The sequence below is a fragment of the Dendroctonus ponderosae genome, unplaced genomic scaffold, assembly GCF_020466585.1.
Source record: "Dendroctonus ponderosae isolate FM_Combo_2020 unplaced genomic scaffold, Dpon_F_20191213v2 Dpon_F_20191213_12, whole genome shotgun sequence".
Taxonomy (NCBI): Eukaryota; Metazoa; Arthropoda; class Insecta; order Coleoptera; family Curculionidae; genus Dendroctonus; species Dendroctonus ponderosae.
The window spans coordinates 3,103,799-3,123,890 of record NW_026017316.1 but is presented as its reverse complement, the minus strand read 5'-3'; the positions used below and the strand labels follow the sequence as shown (position 1 = coordinate 3,123,890).

Genomic DNA, 20,092 nt, shown 5'->3' with positions numbered 1-20,092 from the left:
ATGAAAACAACGTATTCCTAATCGCTCGGGGGACTCCAAGGCACCAGCGTCCATGTTAACACTTGTAATTAAGACATTTAACAAACAAAAAATATAAGCAAAACTCCTAGTAGAAAACAACAACGTTAATGCATTTTATATAACAATACACTTAGCCTAGGCGTCTAGTAAGTCGGTATAAAGTATGGCTATAATGTGGGGGGTCGGGTTAAAACGTGGGAGGGTGGGCGTTGTTGCCGACACCAGCTGATTGTGGGGGAGTACATGACTGGGGACTAACCGCAGCATTTGGCAACATCAGCGTCCAGCTGAGCCAGGGAATTTGTACTGTGTGTGTGTGTGTCTAGTGCTCAGTGCAAAGGCTCAGACTGAGCTGGAGCAGTTGGAGGCTTGCGCGAGCATGCGGCACTGTTTCTCCAGCCGTTCCACATTGGCGAACAGGTACGCATTTTCCACGTACAGATCCTTGACGAACAGGTCGTTGCGCTGCAGCTTGTCCAGGTGCTCGCTGCACAGGCGCATCTGCTGGTCCAGCTTCTCCTGGCAGTACTTGAGCTTGGCCTGCAGTTCGGCGCGCTCGCCCATGAACTGTTGCCAGAACCCTGAAAAAATCCGGTGACTTGACGGAAAAGCCGAGAAAAAACAAATGGGGGCTTACGCTGCAGCGTTTGCTCGTTGTGGTAGTGCTGCTGCTTCATGCACCGCTGCAGATGACGCACGCTCTCCTGCAGATGGTCGCCGCGTCCGATCAGGTTGTTGAAGACGCACAGCGGCAGCACCACATTCTGCTCGGTCGGTTCCGGGCTCTTTTTGCTCGCGCCCTCCTTGTCTGCGCCGCTTTTCTGGTACAGCGTCTTGTCGTGTTTGCGCATACGTTTCGGCCTGCAGGGCGTCTGACTGGTTGCGTTCGTGGACCAGCTGGGCTCGGCCGCCGGTTGCATGTCCGCAGGAGCGCGGGACGTGTTCTCGATCACGTAGCTGGTGAAGGTGGACATTTTGGCGAGGACGCGGCGCTCCTCCGCGTCGGTCTGCTGCAACTGCAGCTCGCTCAGCCGCCCGTTCAGAATGCTGATCTCCTCCTCTTTGCGGAACAGTTCCTCCTCGTGGCTCGCTTTGTACTCCTCGAACTCCTGCTCCAGATCGGTGAACTGCTTCTCCAGGTGTGCGGTTTCGGCGATCGGCGCCAGCCGACTGTCCAGCAGGTCCTGCTGCGCGTACTGTTCCTCGTATTCGCGCATCTTGTCCAGCAGGTCGTTCAGCTTGTCGCCGCTGACGCGCTGCTCCGCATCGAACAGCTGACGCTCCTCATTCACTTTGCTCTGTGGACGCGCAAAATTGCGGAAACCCGATTTCTGCGCAGCAAACGCGCTTGCTTTGGCCTCACCTGCCAGTAGTCTTCGCACTTTTCAAACTCGGTGCGCAGCAACTCGACGCAGTCATCCAGCTCGGTGCATTTGGCCACCAGGTCGCGGTTTTCCTGCTCCAGGCGGCGCACCGTCGCCTCCACCTCGTCCACATCGGTCTGGCAACCCTGCTGCGCCACGGGCCTGGAAATGGCGCGCTTGGTGTCCTCGATGACCTGTTCCAGCTCGCGCACTCGCTCACTGAGCGAAATGCCACTGTTGCCGCTCTGCCAATCAAAAAAGCCTTCTACCCGGAGGAAATTTGCTTGGAAACGACACCCACCTGGAAAACGGGCACGGGAACGTTGTGCTGCGCCAGCACCTGCTCCAGAAAGGCCACCTTGGCCTGCAACCTGCAACACACCGCAAACGTTAGGCAACCAACGCCACCCTCACGATCAGCGTCCCAACCTGTGCACCTCGTCGGGATCGCATGTTGACGTTGACAGCGACTCTGGCTCGGTGTCAAAACCGCTCTCGCTCGACGCAAAGGGCGCGTCCACTTTGCCTGCAACCGAACATACACGTTAGCAAATGGGAGGGCGTGGCCCAACCTACAGGGGCTCGACACCACCAGGCAACAGTGGGGGTAAGTTTCTGATTGGTGCACAAAATTTGGGGGCGTGTCTTAGGCCCGACTGTCGCCACTGCAGGTCCTATCGAGTCGCTGTAGCCCAACTGACCGCTTCCATCGCCCATCACACAAACTGTTGCCGCTATGCGCCAAAAATACCACCCATAACGGCGATTATTCGCGTAAATTACCAGCAGTTTCGAGCGCGGTTGGCCATCGAAACCGTACTGGACGGATGGAATGTGGGTACCGGCGGTACCAGCACTGGTCCGCGTGGGCAGTGGCCTCGAAGTGAAAGTGTGCCCATGTGAAATGCATTAAATTTAAACTAGGAAAAAATGCGCCGCAAAGCAATCGAATCGCTATAAGAAAGGAGAAACCGATCGAGTCAATTTCGGGGCCGTTAAACTCGAGCTTGGTTCACTGTGCGGGCAGAGGAGTGGACTTACCGGCTGGTGCGGGCCTGGAGGGGACTTCGTCCTCCTCCTCCTCCTCCTCCATTGACTGGTCCAAGGTGTTGAAGCTCCTGGTGGGGGTGCAGTTGGCCTTGCCCTTCATGGTCATCAGCGTCTCGATTTCCGCCTCCATCTCGTCGTTCCGGTCCTTCAGCTGGCTGGTTTTCATTTGCAGCGTTGTCAGCTGCGCCAGCAGCATCTCGCTCTCTTGCCGCTTCAGCTCACTGAAAACACCCCGAGCATTAAGAGCTGGTCGGCGACCTGGCAGCACTGCCGGCGCTACCTCAGCTGCAATTTGTCGGCCTCTAGGACGCCGACGCGTTCCAGCAGCTGCTGCTTGTCCTTGTTCAGGTCGCCGATGCGACTGTTGAGGGTTTGCGCTTCGCGCTCCACCTCCATGGAGTACTGCTGCGCAATCTGGAGGTCGCCCTTCAGCTTGCCGGCCTCCAGTTCCAGTGTGTCGATGCGCAGCTCTAGCGCCTGATTGAGACTGTGCAGCTGCTCCTTGTCTTTGCCCGTTTGAGCGGTCAGTTCGCGCAGCATGTCTGCATGGCGCTGCTCCAGCAGCTTCACCTGGTTGAGCGCCGTTTGCTCCATGCGCAGATGATTGTCGTCCACCTCCTGGGCGAGCAGTGTTGCCCGATTGTTGGCGTCGGCCACGTCCAGCTTCAGCTTCTCGCGCTCGGCACGCAGCTGATCCAGAATGCTGCGCAGGCACCGAATCTCCGACTGGTAGAGCGCCAGGTTGGCTTGGAGCAGCACCAAGTGGGGGTTCTGCGCGTATTCGCGTGCTTCGCTGATGGTTCGCGTCTGCTTTTCCAGCCGCTCGGCCAAATCTACAAGCGGAAAACGGTTGCCGATGTGGGCAGGATTTATAATTGCTCACCGTTGATGCGTATGGTGCGGGTGTCGAATCCCAGCTCAACCAGCAGCTCTTTGGGCGAGTGCAGCCCGATGGCTTCCCACATTTCGATGAGCGAATCGGCGCTGACAAAGCCGTCGCCATCTGGGCCCAGGGTTACGTACTGGAAGGTCTGCGAGTCTGGAAAGAGCGCATTGTCCGCCTGGACGGTCCAGGTTTCGTCGCGTCGCGCCACCTCCAGCACTTCTCTGAAGCTGATCTTGCGGTCGCAATTGAGCTCCAGCTGCTTGATCACTTCGTCGGCCAGCTTGTGCAGCCCTGCGCAACCACAGCCAATCAGCGGCTTTTTTGGGACACCTTGGGGCCGTACGGCCAATGGCAGCTTACCAATGGCGTCGCACACTAGGAGCAGTTCGGTCTGGTTGAGGAAGCCGTCGGCGCCCACGCCCAACTTGCTCCACGCCTGACGGAGCGTCTCTTCAGTGCACTCGATTTGGCGCCCAGCCTGCGGAGCGGCGTGGCTTGCCGGCAACGAGGTGCATCTGCAAAATTCCCCGGTTTCCCAGCTTTAGACAAAAACCTTCAGCAGATCTCCAACTAAAACCTTTTCAGCTTGAAGTTGGTTTTGCGCTTCTTGGACAGCACCTCGCTCTGCGAGTTGGAGCGTTGCACCGGCCTGCCGTCGCCCTCCTCTTGGTAAATCGGCCTGAACAAACTCGCTTATTACGGGCGCATTCGCCATTCCGTCCAACCCACCTGGTGCGTCTGCCGTACTTTTTGCTGCCATAGACGTACTTGGGGCACTCCTGGTCCGCCTCCACCCCTGGACTGCTGGGCGTCTTGGTAGGGCTCTTCTGGTTCTGCATGCGAGCTAAAAACCAAGCGCGTTAGTCAGGGCCTGGCCTGAAATCGAGTCACACTCACCCAGCAAATTCAGCAGCGCCTCCTTGAATTCGGCAAAGGTGGCGCGCCGCTGATGGTCCCCCAAAAGGCTGTGGACCAGTTCGGAGCTTTGATCGTCCAGCTGCAGGGTGAGGCACAGTTGGACGAGCCCATCGCGGTCCAGACTGCCCACATTGTCAATGTCGTGGCTGTTGAACTCCTTCAGCAGCTGCTGTTCGTAGGGGTCCAGGCGGGAAACCAGATCCATAGTGCCTGGAAACGGGGGGATGGGGCTGATTAAAGTTCCTATGCAAACGATATAGAAGTGATCATCAAGGGGCAGAGCGCCAGTGAATGGCCTTCCAGACTCGTTTCGAAACTATGCGCGCTATTTGGAGCATGAATCTAAATTTAGTACAAGGGCGTCCGCTCGGGCTGAAATCCGCACAGGGTGGGAGCGACTTGGGGGGCCCCAGGGGCTGGCAAAGGCAAAATGGGGTGCAGAAAAAGGCCCCACCTAGGAGGAACTTACCAATGGGTGTGTGTGATGGAGAGAGAAGGGGGTGGGTGGCTGGCAACGAAAAGATCTCGTGAGGGGCTACTGGCTCGCTTGGGGGCTCCAGTGACTCTTCATAACGCCAGAATGGGGCCGCAGTGCTTCAATTTCCTTCAACACAAAGTTGCTGGCTGGAGAAGCGCCATTAAGCGTCAAGTCCCGCAAACATCTGACATTAGAGCTGGGCCATGACAGGACCACAACTGGCAACGCCGACCAAGAGCCCAAACCCCGCCGACTTAATTAGTTAATTAGTTCGAATTGAGCCAGTTAATGAATGTCTGGCTGGTGTTTGGATTCATTTACAATTTCCGGGGCCATTCTGGATTTTCGGCCCGACTGGGAACATGAATGGGGAAGTGGAAAGGGTCGGCCAATAAGGGCCGACCCTATAGAGGTCGAATAGAGCAGGGAGCGGCCGGCGCCAGGAGGGGAGCGGACCGGAGGCTCACAAACGGCGCAAGTCTCCGCTCGGTCAATACTCCAGTCAACCCGAAAACTGGTTGAAAAGTCAGTGTGCAGCAGCAGCAGTCGCGATCGAAGATTTTAACTCGAAGCGTTTAAAGCGTGTTTTCGCGTATAATAGGGATGATTTCTACCTGAATTTACTCGGTCCAACCACTGGGGCACGTGCCGTTCGGTTATGGTGTGCAGTTGAGCTTGAATGGGCCCCCAAATCGCCCCCCAAGCACTATGAAGGGCTCTCACCCCGTTTGGATCATCGTCGCGCTGCTTGCGGGTGAGTCTTAGGGCGAGCACACCCTGTACAAGGGCTGCAAAGGGTGTTGGAGGCGACGGGAATCCGACGCTGGGCCCTGATTTAGACGGCTGGAAAATCCGTCTCCGAACAGTCTTAACTGGATTAGTCGGCGCCGAGATAAGAAAATCGCTCCTCGCACTGTTTATTTGCTATTGGGGCGATTTCGGCCGAACGGTCATCGATTTCCACCGTCTAAAAATAGCGATTTCGGCCACAACAACACACACTTCCACGAAGGAAATCGCGAATTTTCCTTTTGAGTCGAACTGGGCGCACGCACCATTTTGTCCATGGCTGCAGATTTTAATGCTTACCTTTGCAGGCCTGGGACTGGCAGTGAATGTTCACTTCGAGACCAAAGACGGCGGTTTCTTCCTGAACCAGCAGCCCCGCCAGCACTACCCCATGATGCCCGAGGCATTGGCGCCGCTCGGGGGCGGCGTCGCCGCCGGAGGGACGCCACTGTCCGTCGATCGTTTCACCGTTTTGCAGAGCAGCCAGCCGATTTCAGTGCGCGCCACTTATGGACCGTTCAGCACCAAACAGACGGTTCCTGCACGCTATGTGGTGCCCGATCCCGTCCCATTCAACTCCACAGGTACCCCTCCAGTCGCTGTTGCCCACAGTGGGACTAATGATTTGGAATGCAGGGCAGGGGTTCGAGCTGCAGGACCAGGCGACGCACCATCTGGACATGTCGGCGCACATTGTGCCCAGCGAAGTGCCGCGAGACAAGCCAGTGCTGCGCGTTCTTTTCCACACCGGGACTGATCCGGGGGGGCGGCGCCAGGTCCTGCTGGCCAGGCACCATCAGCGCGTCTGCATCGGTAAGTTCAGTTCAGGATCTTCCAAATGTGCTCACCTTGAAGAAAACCACTGTTTTCCCGGGGTCTTCTGGCACTTTTCACCACCGTTTGACGTTTCCGGTGTTAACCGGAAGCGCCGTCCAAAAATCGTGTCAAACATTCGCCAGTTCAAAAGTCCAGACGTCCCCTAGGTGGCTAGTTGGAACTACCAGTTAAGTAGTCATTTGGGCCTTGTTTTGTCCCTAGAAGACAGTTGAATCTCAAAATGCTGAAAATTTCTTCCAAATTGCCTTGACCCCTGATTCTTGCCGACTTGAAAACGTTGGCACAAAAATGAGCGTTTTTACCCAAAATCACCCTTTGTTTCAAAAAATCGCAACTTCCAATCTAGAGCAAGCAGACCCTTGAAATTTTCACCGTCCATAGAAGACAGTTGAATCTCAAAATGCTGAAAATTTCGCCCAAATCCCCTTAACCCCTGAGTTTTGCCGACATGGAAAAGTTGGTTCCGAATTGAAAACTGTACTCCTGCAGTTAGCAGGCACAATAAACAAGCGCACTTATCCCATACAGCGTTTAAGCGAAAATAGCTTGTGAAAACCCAACGTTGTTTGCAGTGTTGCATGCTAGCATGGGACAGCGGCCCCCATTGAGAGCCGCCTGCAGCCCGGAGGGCGAAGAGGGCGCCTGTCTGGCGCAGATCACCATCCCCGCCTCTTGGTGGCCGCCCCTGACTCCGCCCGGACATCCGGACAAGCCCACCAAAACCCCCGCCCGACTAGTTCAGGTACCAAACGTCCCCTTGGGTCCCGCCAGTTTTGTGTATCGCCTGCCTGATCCTTACACAGGTGGCGTATTCGGTGCTGGAGCCGTGGCCTGAAGAGGGCGAGGGCTGCCGGCCCCAGATGGCGGTGCAGCCGGGGGTGGTGCTGGGGCAGGTGCCCCTAGCAGCCGCCCAGGGCGCCTACAAGGAGCTGAAGCTGACGGAGGCGGTGCGCATGTTGGTGCCGCACCCGCCGCTCTTTCCCATGTCGCGGCTCCACGTTGCCGTCTTCCTCGACAGGGCCAAAGCGCGTGACGTCACCGCGGTGGTGATACGGTAAGTCAAAAAAATGTAAAAATCAGAGTTTGCCAGTCACTGTCAAAGTCACAGGGCTCGCGTCAAAAGCGGCATCCGACTGTTGGACGCCACGCCATCTGGCGTCACTGCCTGGAACATCACGGTGGAAATCAACGCGCGTCACACCGGCGCCACTGTTACTCTGCTGCGCAGAGAGCCGCCCGAGGAGGACGGGGCGACGCAGTCGCCTGCAGAGTGAGTGAGGCCGACTGAGCCTAAGACAGCGCACTGATCTGCGCCGCGTTTCAGGTGCGTGGAGCTCTTCACCTGGCTGCTGGAGGTGACGGAGGACGAGATCTACGAGGGGGCGCGCATTGTGTGGACGGCGCGCTTCGAGCCCGCGCAACTAGAGGAGCAGCTGTTCCACTCTTCGGCGCAGCGGTCGGACTCGCGCAAGTTCACCACCCGCTTCGAGATCCAGAAGGACGACATCCAGGCAGTGGTCCCCATCAGCAAGGTGGGTGCCAGTCGATCCACACCTTCCCCCGCCCTAAAAGCCCCACTCCTTTGCAGAATTGGGAGGTGCTCAACACGGCGGTGCTCACCGGCCAGCAGGTGTCGCAGGCGATGAAGGTCTTCATAGTGTCGCAGGCGGGCAAAGCGGCCGACGTCACTTTCCAGGCCTCCTGCCACTCGGAGGACGACAGCGTTCTGAAGGTGTGTGGGTACAGKGGGCGCCTGCCATTCTTCTGATTGGTTGGCTGTAGGTGTCCTCCTCCTGCGGCTCAGTCTACGTGGACGGCAGCGAGCAGCGCGGCTCCATGAACGCCTCCGTGGTGGTGAAGTACGGGACCTACACCGGACTGGCGCGCTTCACCGTCTGGATGCCCGAGTTTCCCCTAGAGGTGGTGGTGGGCGACTCCCGCTTGTCCCAGCTGAAGTCGTGGCGCGTGCCCGAGTACCACCCAGTGTAAGTTTCTAGTAGCTAGTTGAACTGGCCGCAATCTAGGAGTGGTTGATGGAGCAGGTCGGTGAAGAGCAGGCGGCGCAAGCGCGCTGCCGCCCCCTGGGGCGGCGCCCCCGACCTGGAGGCCTCCGGCAACATGGTGGAGCGGCCGCTCTGCCGGCTGCGCTACCAGCAAACATCCGTCGAAGTGTACGCGCACTTTCTGGCCACTGACCACGAATCCGGCCGCGTCAGCTACCTGGTGAACCGGCGCACCTGGCTGCGGGTGACCGAGCTGGTGCTGCCCTGTCTGCGCGTCAGCGACCCGCGCATCGCCAGCCTGCACGGCAAAGTGCTGCAGGGCCGCAGCATGGGGCGCGCCGAAGTCCAGGTACCAGGTGAATCGCCACTGCGACTTTCGCTACTAAGTGGCAACCGTGTTGGCAGGTGCTGTCGCCTGTCACCAGTCGCGTGTATGGGTCGCGCGAGGTGCGCGTGGTCAACGAGAAAGTGGGCGTGACCAAGATGGCGGTCCGTGTCGTCACTGGGCTGCAGCTGAACATCTCCCCGGATACCAGCGTGGAGAATGGCTACGTAGCTGAGACGAGCGTCACCCGGAAGCTGACCGCTCAGTATCAGGTGGGCTCGCGCTCCGCCCTTTTACCGATCTAGTGACCGTGCGGCTGTTGCAGGAGGGGCTGCTGGACATCGAGCTGGAGTTCTCGGACGGCAGCAGGACGGCGCTGCGCGACATCGCCGACACCGACTACCACCTGGTGGTAGAAAGCCTGGACCCGGCAGTGGTTGCATTTGCGCCAATGGTGGCGTCGCACCATCCGCGCGTCATCGCAGTGGGCGAGGGCAGCGGCGACCTGCTGCAGGTGACGCTCCTGCTGCCTGAAGAGTGCCGCACGGCCAGTCGCACCAAGGCGAAACCTGCGGGGCCGCTGGCCACCGCAGCCGCCCAAATCACCGTGGACTTCAGCAGCGCCCAACCCGACATCCTGCAGAACGACGGCAGCTCGAAGGCGGGCAGGGACTTTGGCGACTTGCAGGACATCCTCAAAGGTACCGCCCGCCCGCCTGTCTGTTCTTCCCTTTCCTTGCTGATGGCAGTGCGTTTGTAGGCGCGGCCCAAAAAGAGGAGAAATCGCACGAGCCGCACGTGCAAGCGCGCCAGTACCAAGGCAACAAGGGCGTGACCAAAAACAGACACGCCTACAGCCCGCTGACGCCCCTCGAGATCAGCATGTACGTGCTGTTGGCCGCCTTCTGCTGCGCCATTGTGGTCAGTAGCGCATCCATTCCCGACACACTTGTCACAACAAAAGTTGCATTTAACTCACCGGCCTGTTCTGTCCCCACAGGTGTTTGTGGTCTCCTGTGTGGTCTACGCGTCCAAGTTCAAGCCAATGGAAGCGGGCGTGACTGCGGGCGTGCACGCCTCCCCCATAAACGCCACGCCCCATCTGCGCAAGCCGCGCGAAACCACCCAGAACGCGCACGATTGGGTGTGGCTGGGCAGGGCCACCATGGACCCGCCCTCCAATCGCAGCTCGGCTGTGAGTTGGCATCGTCGCCCCCCCGCCCCCAGGGCGTCTTGTCTGGTTGACAGCAACTGTCTGTTGCAGGTGGGGCAGGACATGCGGATCATCACCAACCCGCTGACCTTGAACTACGTGGAGCCGGATGATTCGTTGGCCACCAGCTTCACGAACCCCCACCACATCAATTTGCCGGCCACTGCAGTGGACAGTGCGACGTATTCTCGCGGCAGTGGGGGGCGCATGAGCAACGTGGTGATCGAGGACGAAGTCCAGGCCTGGTAAGCAGCCGGCATGGGTTGGGGGATTTCATTTGAAGGATGGGTGTGGTTTAGGAGCAGGCCGATTCCGCCGCCGCCGCTGCCGCCCCATGCCGCCCCACCCAAGGCCCCAGTGGAGGAGTACCGCCCGCCAGTGCCGCCCCATCGGAACATGCAGCACCACCAAAGGTCTGAACCCGCTAAATCAACTGGTTCTTTAGTACGTGACGGGTGTCTTCGTGCCGGTAGGGCCAGCGAAGCCGAGCTGGACCAAAGCGAAGAGACTGGGGAGGAGGAGGAAGTGGAGGGGCGCCCGGTTTTCCAGTTCGATGACGAGCCTGCGGCGGAATTCGTGGCAAATGTGGCACCACCGCGCAGCCGAACCGTTGCCGAGGTGAAGCGCGCCACTGTTGTGGGCAACCCGATGTGTCGCACCAATCAGGCGAGCGAAAACGAGCCGGAGGGCGTGGCCCCGGGCGAACTGCCCGACCACTTGGGCGTGGACTACGACCAGATCATGCGCTACTTCGACAATCTGAAGGCACGCCCCCCCATTTGAATAGTGGGCCCCGATTGGCTCTGACCGACATTTGACATTTGCAGGAATCGAACGCCTGAGTGGAAGAGATCATTGCAAAGATCCGGCACATTTTGCTGTCGTTCCGCTACAATGGCAGCGCCCTCGACGGCCCGTTCGAGTACCACTTTGATCGCGTCAGCCAATCGTACGCCTGACGCGAGCGAGTGCAACCAGCTGGCGCCACTTGTTGAGCGATTTTTGCAGTGATCTGCCGCGACTAAACCCACGGAAAGCAAGCGAATGGAAGAAGGAATCTTCACACACACACACACACGCTCTATTCTAGTCAGTTGTTAGAGTAACAAATAATCAATTAAGCTTTACCAATTAATTAATAACCGTGCACCTGAATGTATTTATTTGTAATAAGAGGCGAGACGCGTGTAGCAAGGAGCGCCATCTTTGAGTGCTGGCAACACAGTGCCAGGCTCCTGTACAATGTTCTGTAAATGTATTGTATGTACATAGTTGCCAGACTGATATTCCGCTTTTTGAGCTTTTCTAGCTTAATCAGTGTTTAGATTGTAGTAGGACTTCGATATTAGGACTTCGGTTGATTCCCTCAAGGATTTTTCAGTATTACATGGATGTACATAATGGGCGAAGCCCACTGATCGACTGTCTGCCATTTTTTCTTGCCGATGAACAATTTCACTGTAAGTTACCACTGGAACTCCAATAAATAAATCAAGAGCCACAAGGAGGTGAATTTTTATTATTTGTTTTTGTTTTTTTAACGCCTTTTTTTATGATTCTCCTTATGGGGAAAATTGTAACTTCGGCAAAGGTGCACTTTATATCTGGCGGATTTTGGCTTTCTTTTTAATTTTCCCTTAAAGTACACTTGTTTTTTGCTGTTGCTGCCGCTCAAAAACCGTCCAAATAGACAGAAAATGTTGATTATTTAGGCACTGGAAAGGCGCTCTTTCCGATGAAAATGATGTATCACTCGAGGTATTTTGAGGAACTTGAATTTGAATTTGTTGGTACTCGTCTTTATCTATGGGCATACCTATCGCACCTTCACCGATGCAGGCAACATAACCTTGTCGTCTTTATTTCTGAACATAACCTAGTTGTTTCATTGACATCCGCACTGTTTTGCTGCAGTATGTTAGAAGGTGAGTTTAAAGGGGGCGCAGCCCTATGGACTGTGTCACTTCACACGTTCCGTTTCAGTCAGCAGCACCGGCTTTTTCCGGGACTTTCACCGACTGCTGCAGTCGAAGGAGGTCGAGCCTTCGCATCAGTTTTCCGTGGCCGAGTGAGTTAAGTGGTTTTCCACTCGAGTGATACTCACGATTGCATTTCAGGTGCGAGTATTCGAAAATCGAGCGCTTCTTTCAATGTAGTGCGGACTTGGAGACGGCCAAAGGCCTGCTCTATCTGGCCTACTTGCGCCAGATGGTGCAACGTCAGGTGGAGAACAGGCGCCAGGACGGCGCCCCGCTGGATGACCAGGTCTACGAACTGGTCCTCAGGACATTGAAGGAGTTCAAGCTGCAGCGGCGCTTCAACCGGCAGGGCTTCGCCCGCTTGCCTGCCAGCACTCTGGAGAAAATCGGCCAGGTATGTCAAGGCCCCGTTGGGCAATTGTTGACCAGACCAGGCTTTAGCAGGAAAAGTTGACGAAAGGCTCATTTTCTTGAGAAGTTCGATGCCAGCAACTTTTTCTAGTGGTGTTTCTGGGGGAAAAGCGGTTTTTCCCCGGTTCTCTATAAAATGTTCTGAAGAATTACCCCTCTGTCATTTTCAGGCGGTAGAGAACGTGGTGGATCGTCTACCGGAGGGTTACTTTGTGCGGCCCCGCAGGGCCTCGGTGAAAATGGGCGACCTGGATCCAGCAGGCCGCCCCAAGCCCGTAAACCCGCTCTTTTACGTGCCCTTGCGCGAGAGCCTGCCCGAAATCGAGAAATACCTCAGCAGGACGGACAGCAGCAGCAGCAGGAGGAGGAGGAGCTTTTCGCTGCTCTACACCGATGAACCGAAAGAGGCTCAAAACTACCCGCTGGAAGCGACGTTCAACGTGTACAAAGCCTCCATCCCCAACTACACCTACGACCAGTTCAGGCGCATTGTGGAGGAGGAGCTGGCGTCCGGGCAGGGCGACGACGAAGCGGTCGCCTATTTCCTGGACACTTTCGGGTGCGCAGTCTTTGAGTTTGTCAGCGAAATCGTCCGGAACCGGCACGGGCGGATCGACTTCTCCAAAGCGGCAGGTGAGTCCTGGACAATCGGGGGTGAACCTGCGGGAAAATGGGGCTGGCAGTTTCCAGAGGCGTGCCGGCGCTGAACAAGAACACAACCGACGCCGTGATCGCGGGCACGGTGACGGTGCAGTCGGAGAAAGAGAGCAACCTGCTGAAGAAGTTGCGCAAGATCGAGAAGAAAGATCGCGCCAAACTGACCGCGGCCGAACTGGAACAGGCCGAGCTCGAGTACGACGCGGCCCGAAAAGCGCCCATCTTCAAGCGCCAGGCGCCCACGCGCCTCGATCCTGAACAGTACCCGCATGTGCACGACCAGATGAGGGACCACATGGTGACCAGTAAGTCCGGCCTGCCCCTCATCGCCTCCTCTAACCCCCTGATCCTTCGTAGGCAAGTACGAAGGCGTGGCCATGTTGCAGCCGGAGAACGCCATCAAGAAAACCACCAGCGACTACCTGGAGTTCACCATTCCGGGCGCGAAGAAGGGCGACGTTCCGGACATGCCCGCGGTGCAGGTGGCCGCCCTCGACCCCATCGGGCGGCTCGTTTTCAAAGACATCAAACAGCTGAATCGGTGAGTTGAGCCCGTCTGCGTGCCCTTCCACTCTGCCACTCTGCCACACCGCAGCATCCAATCGGAGGTGTTTCCGGTCGCTTACCAGACCAATGAGAACATGCTGGTGTGCGCGCCCACTGGTGCCGGCAAGACCAACATCGCCCTGCTGGCCATCGTCCATCAGATTCGCTCGCATATGGAGGGCAGCTTGATCCGGAAGAACGACTTTAAGGTACCACCATTTGATTTCTAAGTGCCGATCTTAAGAACCGATTAGTTATGAGTTTTTAGGGCGCATCCGCCATTGCGTCAATACAGACTTCGAGTTTTAACTACAAATAATTTTTCAGATAATCTACGTGTGCCCCATGAAGGCGCTCGCCACTGAAATGGTGGCGAACTTCGGCAAGAAACTGGCCCCGATCGGCATCCATGTGAAAGAGTGCACGGGCGACATGCAGCTGACCAAAAAAGAGATTCTGGAGACGCAGATGTTGGTGACCACGCCCGAGAAGTGGGACGTGATCACGCGAAAAGGGGCAGGTGGGTTCAAGGTGGGGGCTTCGCCCCCCATTCGGGCTAACTGAGAGCTGTTGCAGTGGACTCCGAGGTGGTGGGGCTGGTGAAGCTGCTGATAATCGACGAGGTGCACCTGTTGAACGGGTCCAGAGGCCCGGTGATCGAGGCGCTGGTGGCCCGCACGCTCCGGCAGGTGGTGAGCAGCCAGAGCATGATTCGGATCGTCGCCCTGTCGGCCACCCTGCCCGGCTACCTGGACGTCGCCCAGTTCCTCAAAGTGAACACGCGAAGCGGGCTGTTTTTCTTCGACAACCGATACCGGGCGGTGCCGCTCACCACCAGCTTCATTGGGGCGAAAAAGCGCAACGAATCCGACATAATGGACCTGGTCTGCTACGAGAAGGTCGAGGAGTTTGTGCGCGAGGGCCATCAGGTGGGCGTTGGGTTCAGTTGCGTGTCGAGCTAAACGCGCCTTTTTCTAGGCAATGGTGTTTGTCACGTCGAGGAACGCGACGGCTGCGGTGGCGAAGCGCTTGATCGAGCTGGCGCAGGAAAGGGGCACTTTGCGGCAGTTCGAGCCCGAGAAGGGGGTGCGCGTGAACCGAGCCGGCTACAAGAACAGCGATCTCGGCTACCTGGTGCCGCAAGGCTTCGGGATCCATCATGCAGGTGGGGCTTCGCCTTTTGTGTCTACTGGCTAACCGATTGATCATTGGGCAGGCATGGTGCGCAGCGATCGGCTGGAGGTGGAGCAGCTGTTCCGCAGCGGGGAGCTCAAGGTGATCGTCTGCACCACCACATTGGCCTGGGGCGTCAACCTGCCCGCGCACGCCGTCATCATACGGGTAAGTAAGCCCCATCTATCCGTTTATACCACCATTCGTGAGTTCAAAGGTCCAAACGCCCTCTGCTGATCAAATTGTAACCACTGTTAAGTAGATAAGTTGTGGTGGATTCCATTATTGGCACTAATTGACAGGCTTTCTCGGCAAAGACGGCAACCATCGATACAAACAATGGGCAGCTTTTGCTGTCATTTCGTCCGAACGATGTCGTTTGACAAGCCTCAATACGGCACGTCCTGTCACTTCTATCGATTGCGGCGATTCGAACCAATCAAATAAGCCTACCGGTTTGTTGTTATCGAACGTATCGTTGACAAGTTCTATCTATCTATATAATCGCCGCAATCGATACAATTGACAAGAAGTGCCGTATACTTAGACGCTTGATGTCGTTTGTCGTGGGGCGAACTGACAGATTAATTACGTGGGGGCGATTTGATTGGTCAACGCGCCGCATTTGCAGGGGACGCTCCACTATGACGCCGCCAAATCCACGTTCGTCGACATGGACATGCTGGATGTGCAGCAGATTTTCGGGCGCGCCGGACGGCCCCAATTCGACACTTCCGGCCACGGCATCATCATCACCAGCATGGCCAACGTGTCCAACTACATGGGACTGATGCTGTCGCAAGTGCCGATCGAGAGCCAGTTCTTGAACTGTGTGCCCGATAATCTGAACGCCGAGGTGCAGTTGCGCCCCTCAGCCGCACCAACTGGCGCCACTAAAACTGCGCAACGTTTCAGATCGTGCTGGGCACCGTCTCCAACCTGCGCGAGGCCATGGAGTGGCTGACCAACACCTTCCTCTACTGCCGCATCCGCAGGAATCCGCTGGTCTACGGGCTGACGTTTAAGGAGGTGTTCGACGGGCTGCAGTTCAATCGGTTCCTGCAGACGCAGATCGACAACGCCGCCGCCACGCTGGAAAAGTCGCAACTGATCCGGTTCGACCCCAGCTTGGGGGAGCTGCGCCCCACCAACTTCGGGCGCATCGCCAGCTTCTACTACATCGCGCACACCACGATGGCGCTGTTCTACCAGCGCTTCGAGCGCTTCATGTCTGAGGCCAGTCTGCTCAGGCTGCTGAGCGAGGCCTCAGAGTTCCAGCAGATCCAGGTGCGCATGGACGAGGTGCACGAGCTGGACCGGCTGCGCGAGTGCAACGAGCTGGACATTGAGCTGGACTTCGCCAACGTCACCTCCAAAGTGATCTGCCTGATCCAGGCCTACATCAGTCGGGAGCAAGTGCGCGTCTCCTCCCTGGCGTCGGACACCCAGTACATCATCCAGGTGAGCCTACAGCTTGCGAGTGCGCGCCTAGATCTGATCGGTTGCGTTGTAGACGGTGGTGCGGCTGGCGCGCGCCCTCTTCGAGATCGCCAAGGACCGCAACTACGCGCTCCAAGTGTCCAGGACGCTGAAGCTGGCCCAGATGGTCGAGCAGCAGATGTGGGACCACATCCATCCGCTCATGCAGTTCAAGGAGCTGGTGCCGCACCTGAGCTCGCATCGCGCCTCTGAGGTGCTCGGCATGGGCGTGGAGGACCTGAAGGAGCTGAGTGAGCGCGAACTGGAGAGTCTGTTTCGTGCCAAGCATGTGGCCGCGCGCGTCAAGCACTTTTGCTCCATTTTCCCGGTCGTCGATGTGACGCATGTGGTCAAGCCCATCACGGATGGCGTGATCCGGTGAGTCTCAGTCACTGTGGCTGGCGCCCTCGCGGTTTGAGCAGCTGTGATTTCCAGGGTGACGCTGCTGGTGAGCCCCGCATTCAAATGGGACCCGCACATTCATGGCAACGTGCAGCACTACTACGCCTGGGTGGAGGACCCCACGCACGACGCCATCTACCATATTGAGTCGTTTGTGGTGACGCGCAAAATGTGCCAGCCGGGCGCCGAGTCCGTTGAGCTGGTTTTCACAGTGCCGCTCACCAAACCGCTCTCTTTGGAGTACTTCCTGCGGGTGGTCAACAGCCAGTTCATGCGTGAGTTGTTTTTTGCAAAAGCGCATTCGCCCAAAAATCCAGTAAATCGGGGTTTTGTGCGTGCTGGTAGATTCCGAGGCGTTTTTCGTGATCGACTTGGACGAGCTGAAGCTGTTCACCTCGGACAGCTTCCAGACGCGCATGCTGGACCTGCAGCCGCTGCCCAAGCACGTGCTGCGCCACAAGCCGTTCGAGGACCTCTACCCGTTCAGCCATTTCAACGTGGTGCAGAGCCAAGTGTTCCATTCGTGCTACCACACGGACACGCCGGTGATTCTGGGCGCGCCCACCGGCTCCGGAAAGACCATCGTGGCCGAACTGTGCATGCTGCGGCTGTTCGCCCACAGCCCCGATCAGAAGGTTGGTCGGCGCCCGCGGGAGAGCGCAGCACTAAATTGCCTGGCTTCTTCCAGGTGGTGTACATAGCGCCGATGAAGGCGTTGGTGCGGGAGCGCACCCTCGATTGGACGGCCAAGTTTGCCAAGATCCAGAAAAAGGCCATCGAAGTGACGGGGGACGTGACGCCGCGCTCCGATCTGATCCGCTCGGCGCACATCATCATCACCACGCCGGAAAAGTGGGACGCAATGAGCCGCAACTGGACCGAGAAGGACTTCGTCAAGCAGGTGGGCCTGATGGTGATCGACGAGATCCATTTGCTGGGCGAAGACCGGGGGCCCGTGCTCGAGGTGATCGTCTCCCGCATGAACTGCATCAACCGCAAGAAGAACACGAATGTGCGCATCATTGGCCTGTCCACGGCGATGGCGAATCCGGGCGATCTGGCCTATTGGCTCAACTGCGACAAGCGCGGCCTCTTCAACTTCAGCTCGGCGGTGCGCCCCGTGCCGCTCGAAATCCATCTGCAGGGCTTCGACGTGAAGAACTACTGCCCGCGAATGGCGGCGATGAATAAGTCGGTCTTCCAGGCCATTGGCCAGTATTCCGGCGACGGCAGCGCCCTGATTTTCGTGTCGTCGCGCAAGCAAACTCGGATCACCGGTAGGTCGAAGCTTTGCGTGCCTCGCTGGTGTGGTAACAGCGAAATTGTCGGCAGGCTACGAGCTGATGAAGTTCCTGCTGACCGAAGGCAACCCGCAGAAGTGGATGCACTGCGCCCCCTTCGAGCTGGAGGACGCCAAGGCTCGGCTGGTGGACCAGGACTTGGCCCAGCTGCTCGCTTACGGCATCGGCATGCATCATGCAGGTACTGGGCGCATTCGCCACCCGGTCCAGAGTGCTGCAGTTTTCCTTTCCAGGGCTGTGCGATTCCGATCGGAATCTGGTCGAGCAGCTCTACGTGAGCCAGAAGATCCAGGTGCTGATCGCCACCGCCACCCTGGCCTGGGGCGTCAACTTCCCCGCCCGCTTGGTGATTGTTAAGGGTGAGTTGCGTGAGTGTGTGGTTGTACGGGATTTCGACCATATTTTTTCCAGGCACGGAGTATTTCGACCCAGTGACCAAACGCTACGTGGACATGCCGATCACCGACGTGATCCAGATGTGCGGCCGAGCTGGTCGGCCCCAATTCGACACCAGCGGCTTCGCCTGCGTGCTGGTGCACGAGTGCAAGAAGAACTTCTACCAGTCAGTGAGCGCCATCTGTGGCGCAGTGCCCGCTTTTAACGAGCCCCACTGTTGCAGGAAGTTCCTGTTCGAGCCGTTTCCGGTCGAATCCAACCTGTTGGAGTCGCTGCCCGACCACGTGAACGCCGAAATAGCGAACGGCAACATTGTCACCAAGGCGCAACTGCTGGAGTTCATCGAGTCGACGTTCTTTTTCCGCCGCCTGCTGGCCAACCCCGGGTACTACCAGCTGGCGGCCGGCGGCGACCCCTTGGAGTACGTGAGCGAACTAGCCGATGCAGTGGTAGAAACCTTGAAGCTGCACGAGTGTGTGGCTGTGCAGGAGAACGAGGGGGAATTCCGGGGCGTTTACGAGCCCACCTTTTTGGGGCTGCTCAGCTGCCAGTACTACCTCTCGTTTAAGAGCGTGCATTTTCTGAGCGAGCAGATGGAGCCGGATTGCTCCTTGGAGGAGCTGCTGCTCCTCGTCTGCCAGGTGGAGGAGTACCGGCTGTTCCCGGTGCGCCACAACGAGGACAACATCAACAAGTAGGCCCCAAAAAGCCCCCTATTCGGCGTGCATTTGCCTCCGTTTCCGCAGGGAACTGGCCAGGGAGCTGGAGGTGCGCACGGACTTTGCCTTCGACTCCCCCTGCCTGAAGGTGCTGCTGATGCTCAAGTGCTACCTGCTGGACGTCAGTCTGCCCAATCAGGAGTACGTGCTGGACCTGAAGTCCGTGCTGGACCAAATCGTCCGGATTGTGCACGTAAGGGCGTCGGGGATTGGCTGGGCATTCAATCAAGGGGCGGGGTTTCAGGCCATGATGAACCTGGCGGCCGCTCGCTATTGGCTGGACTGCACCCTGAAGCTCGCCTACTTGTGCCAGATGCTCATCCAGGGCCAACTGGCTGCGCAGTCCAACCTCATCATGCTCCCCCACATCAACGCGGGGAATTTGAGGCAAATCAACCAGCGCCTGCAGAGCCTGATTGAGGCCTCCAACATGAGCGTGAGTGTGCTGAAGGCGCACCGCCATCTCTCGGGCGGCATCCAGGACGTGTTCCAGAGCCTCCTGGGCCAGAAGGCGGCCCTGGAGGTGATGAGGGCCATCGGCGACCTGCCGCTGCTCACTGTCCAGAGCAGCGTGGTCCGAGGCGCGCTCGCCTTGGACGTCCAAGCCGACCGGGATTGCGTCACTGTCCGGGGACAGGAGGCGGGCGCCTACGTGCTGCAGCTGGCGCTGACCAGGGACGGCTCCAGCCGCATGAGCGTGTCGAGCAAGAAGTTCAACAAGCAAAAGGAGGAGTTCTGGTTCCTGGTGCTGGCGATGGAGGGCCAGTTGGTGTTTCGCAAGTTCGCGATGACGAGGCGCAGCAAGCGCTTGGAGGTCCCGGTGCAGCTGCGGCGCGGTGAGCAGTCAATTCGAAAAAAGGGGATTTTTCTTCTAAAACTTCTGCGCGTTTCAGGCGTTTATAGCTACACGCTGTTTCTGATGAGCGATTGCTACATCGGCATGGACCAGCAGTTGGTTTACCGGATGAAAATCGGCCAGTGATTTGGGGCGCATTCGCCATTTTGTATGTGATTGGAGTGACTCCGTGCAAAAAGTTTCGACTCCCAGTCGTCTTCAGGCAATTGTTTGTTGGGTGATTTATGGTTAGAATAAAGGGAGTTTGGAGGAAATATCTATTCGTTTTTTTTAACTACCGGCCTGAACA

At 57.6% G+C, this 20,092-nt stretch overlaps 3 protein-coding genes across 3 annotated transcripts; 2 read left to right on the top strand and 1 right to left on the bottom strand.

Moving 5' to 3' along the window:
* Positions 1-14: 14 nt before the first annotated feature.
* On the bottom strand, positions 15-4,920 carry LOC109538741 (blastoderm-specific protein 25D). Its single transcript, XM_019906114.2, has 13 exons — positions 4,709-4,920; positions 4,219-4,449; positions 4,051-4,165; positions 3,899-4,000; positions 3,682-3,836; positions 3,319-3,612; positions 2,716-3,268; positions 2,427-2,656; positions 1,815-1,911; positions 1,687-1,756; positions 1,385-1,630; positions 659-1,319; positions 15-602 (listed from the first exon to the last, which is right to left on the bottom strand). The coding sequence occupies exons 2-13, from the start codon at positions 4,442-4,444 to the stop codon at positions 364-366; spliced, it is 2,988 nt and encodes a 995-aa protein (XP_019761673.2). The 5' UTR covers positions 4,445-4,449; positions 4,709-4,920; the 3' UTR covers positions 15-363.
* Positions 4,921-5,172: 252 nt separating this feature from the next.
* Positions 5,173-11,403, top strand: LOC109538733 (transmembrane protein 132E-like). The gene is made up of 18 exons (XM_048663071.1): positions 5,173-5,471; positions 5,815-6,090; positions 6,143-6,319; positions 6,916-7,085; positions 7,147-7,397; positions 7,452-7,613; positions 7,668-7,875; positions 7,932-8,075; positions 8,126-8,328; positions 8,386-8,695; positions 8,752-8,943; positions 8,997-9,372; positions 9,432-9,592; positions 9,672-9,866; positions 9,936-10,129; positions 10,184-10,297; positions 10,358-10,649; positions 10,712-11,403. The coding sequence occupies exons 1-18, from the start codon at positions 5,426-5,428 to the stop codon at positions 10,724-10,726; spliced, it is 3,486 nt and encodes a 1,161-aa protein (XP_048519028.1). The 5' UTR covers positions 5,173-5,425; the 3' UTR covers positions 10,727-11,403.
* Positions 11,404-11,722: 319 nt separating this feature from the next.
* Positions 11,723-20,057, top strand: LOC109538739 (activating signal cointegrator 1 complex subunit 3). Its single transcript, XM_019906111.2, has 24 exons — positions 11,723-11,809; positions 11,868-11,952; positions 12,002-12,257; positions 12,445-12,907; positions 12,958-13,236; positions 13,289-13,472; positions 13,527-13,686; positions 13,805-13,997; positions 14,054-14,406; positions 14,456-14,642; positions 14,694-14,818; positions 15,282-15,506; positions 15,566-16,111; positions 16,164-16,507; positions 16,565-16,806; positions 16,877-17,166; positions 17,220-17,808; positions 17,864-18,013; positions 18,066-18,191; positions 18,244-18,394; positions 18,452-18,922; positions 18,975-19,140; positions 19,192-19,783; positions 19,841-20,057. The coding sequence occupies exons 1-24, from the start codon at positions 11,800-11,802 to the stop codon at positions 19,927-19,929; spliced, it is 6,276 nt and encodes a 2,091-aa protein (XP_019761670.2). The 5' UTR covers positions 11,723-11,799; the 3' UTR covers positions 19,930-20,057.
* The last annotated feature ends 35 nt before the right edge of the window (positions 20,058-20,092 follow it).